This window comes from Rhinoderma darwinii, chromosome 3, assembly GCF_050947455.1.
Source record: "Rhinoderma darwinii isolate aRhiDar2 chromosome 3, aRhiDar2.hap1, whole genome shotgun sequence".
Lineage (NCBI taxonomy): Eukaryota > Metazoa > Chordata > Amphibia > Anura > Rhinodermatidae > Rhinoderma > Rhinoderma darwinii.
In genome coordinates, this window is record NC_134689.1 from 423,828,881 (window position 1) to 423,836,628 (window position 7,748).

Consider the following 7,748-nt stretch of genomic DNA (forward strand, 5'->3'; position numbering starts at 1 on the left):
TGGAAGCTTCTATCTTATTCTGATTGGATTTGTTTATTGTTATTTCATTATTTCTTGATTTATTATTATTTTTTATTATTATTATTAATAATTATAATTTCCCAGAACAAAGAAGAAAATTGTTTCTCTGACAGAATAATGGAAATATTTCAGGTAAGTTCATATTAATCTCAGTCACGTCATAAGATTTATGTCAAGAGACAGGATAAGGGTTGCTCTCATATTCTTTGTGTCTACTTGATATGATTATTACAATCTTTCAGTCACCAGTTTGTAAATAATATTTCTATAAACATCACATTCTGATACCAGGACCTGATGATTATACAGAGATAAGCGACATTACATATGTACTGCTCATCTCTTCCTGCAAATACAATCTCTATCAGGAAGTTCCTTTATCTTCTCCTCCATCCTTTCTGTCCCAGCTTCAGTAGGTTCTCACAACACACCACAACTGCTGCAGAACTACATGATACACACCACAGCTGCTGCAGAACCTCAGAATACACATTTCAGCTGCTGCAGAACCTCGATGATTAGGAGGTTATTTGAGTTTTTTGTAGTAGTGAAGTAGAGAGGGGAGGTGGTGGCAGAGGTAGATCAGGTGGTAGAGCTACATGAGAGGTGGCAGAGGTAAAGAAGAGGAGGTGGAAGAGATATATGAGAGATAGTGGTCGAGGTAGAGGAGTGGAGGTGGAAGAGCTATATGAGAGGTGGTGGAGGAGGTAGAAAAAAAGAGGTAAAACAGCTATTAAAAAGGTGATGGCGGAGGTAGAGGAGATGGCAGAGCTATATAAAAGGTGGTGAAGGAGTTAGAGGAGAGGCGGTGGAAGATCTATATGAGAGATATTGGTGAAGGTAGAAGAGAGGAGGTGGAAGAGCTATATGAAAGGTGGCGGAGGAGGTAGAGGAGAGGAGGTGGAAGAGCTATATGAAAGGTGGTGGAGGATGTAGAGGAGAGGAGGTAGAAGATGTATATGAGAGGTATGGGCGAAGGTAGGGGAGAGGAGGTGTAGGAGCTATATGAAAGGTGGTGGAGGAGGTAGAGGAGAGTAGGTGGAAGAGCTATATGAAAGGTGGTGGAGGAGGTAGAGGAGAGGAGGTGGAAGAGCTATGTGAAAGGTGGTGGAGGATGTAGAGGAGAGGAGGTGGAAGAGCTATATGAGAGGTGGTGGAGGAGGTAGAGGAGAGGAGGTGGAAGAGCTATATGAGAGGTGGTGGAGGAGGTAGAGGAGAGGAGGTGGAAGAGCAATATGAGAGGTGGTGGAGGAGGTAGAGAAGAGAAGGTGGAAGAGCTATATGAGAGGTGGTGGAGGAGGTAGAGACGAGAAGGTGGAAGAGCTATATGAGAGGTGGTGGAGGAGGTAGAGGAGAGGAGGTGGAAGAGCTATATGAGAGATGGTGGTGGAGGTAGAGGAGAGGAGGTGCAAGAGCTATATGAGAGGTGGTGGAGGAGGTAGAGGAGAGGAGGTGGAAGATCTATATGAGCGGTGGTGTCAGAGAAAGAGCAGAGATAAGAGGAGGTGGAAGACTTATATGAGAGGTGGAGGTCGAAGTCCTTTTGTCTACCATGGATATGGTGATGTCAGGAAAGAATATGCGGGACATGTAATTTTTATGTTTAGTGAAGTCTTTATTGCTTTTCAATGTGACTGAAATCTTGTTATTCACTATTGTTCACGTTGAATTAGAGTTCACTTTCTCCTAGGTGACCTCTGGCAAGATTTTTTATTTTTTTTTTAAATCTGGGTATTAACCCCTTCCCGCTTAGCTCAGTACTATTACAGTTTTTACACAGCGTGTGTTTGAGCTGCTCTACGCATGTAGTGCAGTGTGCTAGAATTGTGATCAGGGCATCCTGCCCTCAAGTAAAAACAAGTTGTAGAAAAATAAAAAAATAACAATTTAAAAGTAATAAGAGTAAAAATCCCCCTTCATTCCGTTATCAGTCCATTATTTTTAAATAAATAAATACTAAATAAATAAACTATACATAATTGGTATCGCCGCATCTGTATCGTCCTGAACTACAAGAGCATTTTGTTATCTATCCTGCATGGTGAACGCCGTAAAAGAAAATAATAATAACCCATACCAGAATCACAATTTTTTTGTCACTTCATCTCCCTAAAAATAGAATAAAAAGAGATCAAAAAGTCGCATGTACCTAAAAATTAGTAAAAAAATGCAATAAAAAACAATAGTAGACTTGCTGTTTTTTAGTCACCACGCCTCATAAAAAATTGAATAAAAGCTGATCAAAAAGTCGCATGCACCCCATGAAAACTACAATGAATTCCTCAACTGGTCTAGTTTCCAAAATGGGGTCACTTTTAAGGGCTTTCCCCTGTACTGGTACCTCAGAAGCTCTGCAAATGTGACATGGTGACCAGAAACCAATCTGCATGCCAAATAGCGCTACTGCCTTTCTGAGCCCCGGCGTGTGTCCAACGAAAAGTTTATGACCACATATGGGGTATTGCCATAATCTCTTTTATTTCTTGTAAAAATTAAAATGTTTACCTTTTATCTGAAAAATATGTGATTTTCAATTGCATAGCCTAATTCCACAAAATGCAGAAAAAAACATGTGGGGTCTAAATGCTCACTATACCCCTCCATAAGTTCCTTGAGGGGTGTAGTTTGCAAAATGGGGTCACTTTGGGGGGATTTACACTGTTTTGGCACCACAAGACCTCTTTAAACCTGACATGGTGCCTAATAAAGTAAAAGGAGGCCTAAAAATCCTCTAGGTGCTCCTACTTCTGAGTACTGTGCTTCAGTCCATTAGGACACTGGGGCCACATGTAGGATATTTCTAAAGACTGCAGAATCTGGCAATGAATATAGAGTTGCTTTTCTCTGGTAAAACCTTCTGCTTTATGGAAAAAAAATGGAATAAAAAGGATTTTCTAACAAAAAAATAAGAAATTTGTAAATTTCACCTCTACTTTGCTTTAAATTCCTGTGAAACACCTAAAGGGTTAGGAAACATTCTAAATGCTGTTTAAATACATTCAGGGGTCTGGTTTTTAAAATGGGGTGATTTATGGGGGGTTTCTAATATATAAGGTGCTCAAAGCCACTTCAGACCTGAACTAGTCCCTAAAAAAAAAGGCTTTTAATATTTTATTCAAAATATGAGACATTGCTGCTTATGTCCTAAGCCTTGTAACGTCCTGGAAAAATAAAATAATGTAAAAAAAAACAATGCAAACATAAAGTAGACATATAGAAATGTTAGCTAGTAACTATTTTGTGTAGTATTAATATCTGTCGTACATGCAGATACATTTAACATTCAGACAAATTACATTTTTTCCATATTTTCTCTAAATGTAGCTATTTTTTCACAAATAAACACTATATTGACCAAATTTTACCACTAACATAAAGTTCAATGTAATCTCAGAAACTAAGGATATAAATATAAATGTCGTTTTGTCCAGAATAATTTTATATATGAATGTTTTAGAGGGAAATGGAGCATGGGCATATACATCATTCAGCCATAACATTAGAAACCACTAACTGGTGAAGTAAATAACACTGATTATCTGGTTACAATGGTGCCTGACACAGAGTGGGGGATATATGAGGCAGCAAGTGATAAGTCAGTTCTTGAAGTTGATGTGTTGGAAGCAGGAAAAATGGCAAATCTAAAGATCTGAGCGACTGTGACAAGGACCAAATTGTAATAAATTACTGGGTCTGATCGTCTCTAAAATTGCCGGTCTTGTGAGGTGTTCCCAGTATTCAGTGGTTAGTACCTACCAAAAGCGGTTCAAGGGAGTACAACGGGGGAACCGGCAACAGGATCATGGGTGTGCAAGTCCCATTGATGCGTGCTAGGAGCGAAGGCTAGCATGTCTGGTCCTATCTAACCAGTTGATGTGTTGGAATCAGGAAATATGGGCTAGTGTAAGGATCAGAGCGACTGCAACAAGAGCCAAACTGTGATAAACTACGGGTCCAAAGCATCTCCAAAATGGACAGTCTCGTGGGGAGTTCCCAGTATGCAGTGGTTAGTACCATCCAAAAGTGCGTAGAGGGAGTACAACCGGTTCATCGATGCCTAAGTCTCATTGATGCGCGTTGGGGGCATAGGCTAGCATATCTGGTCCTAGCAGTGACTGAAAAAGTACTGCTGACTATGACAGAAAGGTGTCAGAACATGCAGAGCATCACAGCTTGCTGTATATGGGGGCTGCGTAGCCTCAGAATAGTCAGAGTGCCCACACTGACCCCTGTCCACCGCCAGAAGTGCCTACAATGTGCACATGTGCATCAGAACTGGAGAATGAAGCACTGGTAGAAGGTGGCCTGGTCTGATGAATGGCATCTCTTTTACATCATGTCAACTGCTGGGTAGGTGTGGGTCGCTGACCTGGGGAGGAGCACCAGAATATACACAGGACAAAATAATATTGAAAATATATTATATGGGTCCTTATTGAATAATAAATGTTTTTGAAATACATAAAAAAAAAGAGACAAATGAAGTTGGCGGTGTAAGATCAATATATATCTATTGCAGACATAGTAAAAGGACAACAATTAAATGTCCGAAAGTACCGTATAATAGGGCAGTCTACTGATTACTACATATAAAGATGGCAACAGAACATATTTTAAATGCATAACAGCCAAACAATAGAGCAGCCAATAGGAAGCTATAGATGTAAGAGTATACAGGCCAGACCCAGGACTCCAGCCCACACACACGTTCCGCTATGTGCTTCGTCTAGGGGTTAATGGAGTGTCAAGTGGGTCTGGATATTTAACAGGCCAATAACCAATCATAACACGGGTAACGCAGCTGAAATAACTTACATGATAATCCTACCTCAGGTGTGTGCAGTTTATGAGCATCTAGATCTACCTGGAGAAGAGATGGCACCATGGGAAGAAGGCAGAGGCAGGGTGATGCTCCAGGCAATGTTCTGCTTGGAAACCTTGTGTCTTGGCAGTCATGTGGATGTTACTTTAACACATACCACCTACCTAAACATTGCTGCAGACAAGTTCACCTCTTCATGGCAATAGTTTATCCTAATAGGGGTGGCCTTTCAGCAGGATAATGCCCCTGTCACACTGCAAAAATTGTTCAAGGTTGGTCTGAGGAACATAACAGAGAGTTCAGGGTGTTGACTTGGTCTTCATAGTTCTCAAGATCTCAATCTCAATCCAATGAAGCATCTGTGGGATGTGCTGAAAAAACAAGTCTGTTCCATGGAGGCCGCACCTCACAACCTACAGGACAGAAAGGATCAGCTGCTAACATCTTGGTGCCAGATATCACAGAAAAATGTTAGAGGTCTTGTGGAGTCTATGCATTCATGGATCAGAGCTGTTCGGGACCTGCACAATATTAGACAGGTGGTTTTAATGTCATGACTGATCGGTGCATAGTAAAGTCGTTCACATCATATGGGCCCGGGACAATCCCACCAGTACTTTTCTTGACCTGAGTAATATAACACATCGCGTGATGTAACTTGAAGTCTAGTTAAGTTTACGTTATTATTCTACTTGCAGACAAATCTGACTGTGGTCACCGAGTTTTTCCTCATCGGATTTCAAGGCAGTCACCTCTTAAGAATTGTACTATTCCTTTTATTCTTTATTGTTTTTGATGCAACAATATGTGGGAATCTCCTGATCATCACCCTGGTGTCCATCAGCAAGAACCTCCAGACTCCAATGTACTTCTTCATCTCACAACTGTCCATCAGCGACATCTTATTAACCACAAATATTGTCCCCAACATGCTCCATATACTACTCGTAAATGGAGGAACCATCAGTTTTATTGGTTGTATGACTCAGTTGTATTTTTTCAGTGTCTTTGAAGTATTTGAATGTCTTCTCCTCACAGTGATGTCCTATGACAGATATGTGGCCATCTGTAATCCCCTCCGTTATACTTCTATAATGACAAGGTCCTATTGTGGGAAATTAATCATTGACATTTGGGTTTTATGTTTTGGTGTTTCAATCGTTTTCGCCATAACACCATCAAAGCTGGTCTTCTGTGGACCAAATGTCATTGACCATTTCTTCTGTGATCTTGTTCCCTTAGTGGACATTGCCTGTTCTGATACCTTCATTGTCCACCTTGAGATGTATTCACTGAGCGTTCCTCTAATTATTGTTCCTACCTTAATAATTATAGAATGTTATATTAATATTATCGTGAACATCTTAAGGATTTCATCCAGTACAGGTAGACAGAAAGCCTTCTCCACCTGTAGCTCCCACCTCACTGTGGTCTCCATATTTTACTGGACTATATTCGGTGTTTATGTTTTTCCAACAAGAGGACAAACATCGACCATCAGTAAGATCCTATCTCTGCTCTATACTGTATTTACTCCGTTGATTAACCCCATTATATACAGTTTAAGAAATAAAGATATTCAAAAATCTGTACAAGAAACACTTAATAAATATCTAACGAGATAAACTTTGATGGACCTAAATATCTACTATGTGGAAGTATAAGCAGAAGCAACACCCACATTACCCGCATTACAATATACTTTTTCTTTTTTTTTTTAAAGAGACATGCTGGGTAATATAACTCTGGTATCTCTGTTGTAGTACTTCATAATAGGCTCATACATATGGGATATTATAATGTTTACACATATAACATGCAATAAATCACAAAATCTTGTACTCACCAACACCATTTTTATTTGTTTAATCTAAAAAGTGTCAATATTCTGTGCCAATTAATTTCCTCATATATATTTATGGCTGTCAGAGCTTATTCTTAATCCAAATCCCCTGTATAGACTAAGAGTTAAAATATAATATTTTGGCTGCTTACAGCCACCACTAGAGAGAGCTTATGAGCTTACTGGATACTGATTTGACCAATGAAGTTAATAATAACACAGTATGCAATAAACTCATAAGCTCCCCCTAGTGGTGGCTACAGGAGGATAGCATTTATAATCCAACTCTATGTCTATGCAGGGAAAGTGGAGCTCTGACCACTTTAAAAATATATTAAGCAATGAAACACCACAACATTTTAAGATTGTTTTGGTCTTTTCATGAGGATTGGGTAACATGAAATTTGAAGAGGCAGATATTTATATACCAAGGAGAAAATAAACCCCCTGTCATACTACAGCTTGAAACTCTGTATTCTGATCAGGAAAAAGCAAGGCAAAAAAAACATGTAAAAATAAAATAAAATGAAAAAAAAAACAAAACATTATAAATAATTATCTATTGTTATAAATATTTTTAATATAATAAAATGAAATATTTTATAATGGTCTTTCCTTGGTTGGCATGCAGTGCACTGACATTTCTAAAGGTCAAATAGAGGTTAAAAAAAAAAAAAGTAAAAAATAGACATAAATGAATATATTATTGTTTTTGTAAATAAAGGCTATTCAATGCCAAAAAAAAAACTAAAGATTTCATGCAAAGGTGTCTACTGTCAGAGTAGGAGAAATGGGCAAAATGAATCTAACCGGGATAGAAAAAGAAATGGAAGGTCCAGATGCTCAACTGCACAAGAAGAGTAATCCACCAGAGACTACAGATCGATATTGAGATCCTGAGCCTTGCAGTGATCTCCTGCTAAAAAGTCCACTGTAATCATGAGCCCAGCACTGCCCCACACTTCCCCTGCTCTCCTCATTTCTCCTCATTTCTGAGTGATGGCCGCCCAACTATAAACACTTGTACCGAGGTGGGGGCGGGGGACAGAGACACTTTCTATA

General features: G+C 39.2%; 1 protein-coding gene across 1 annotated transcript; it reads left to right on the forward strand.

The window, feature by feature from the left end:
* Positions 1–1,401: 1,401 nt before the first annotated feature.
* LOC142750648 (olfactory receptor 5G26-like) lies at positions 1,402–6,468 on the forward strand. Its single transcript, XM_075859640.1, has 2 exons — positions 1,402–1,611; positions 5,542–6,468. Exons 1-2 carry the CDS (start codon positions 1,402–1,404, stop codon positions 6,466–6,468), a joined length of 1,137 nt encoding a protein of 378 aa, XP_075715755.1.
* The last annotated feature ends 1,280 nt before the right edge of the window (positions 6,469–7,748 follow it).

Excerpts from the sequence above, each read along its gene's own strand:
- LOC142750648 (XM_075859640.1), top strand. The coding sequence starts at position 1,402 with ATGGTGGTGGAGGTAGAGGAGAGGAGGTGCAAGAGCTATATGAGAGGT. Across the intron at positions 1,612-5,541 it reads GGAAAGAATATGCGGGACAT|ACAAATCTGACTGTGGTCAC; the intron begins GTAATTTTTATG and ends TTCTACTTGCAG.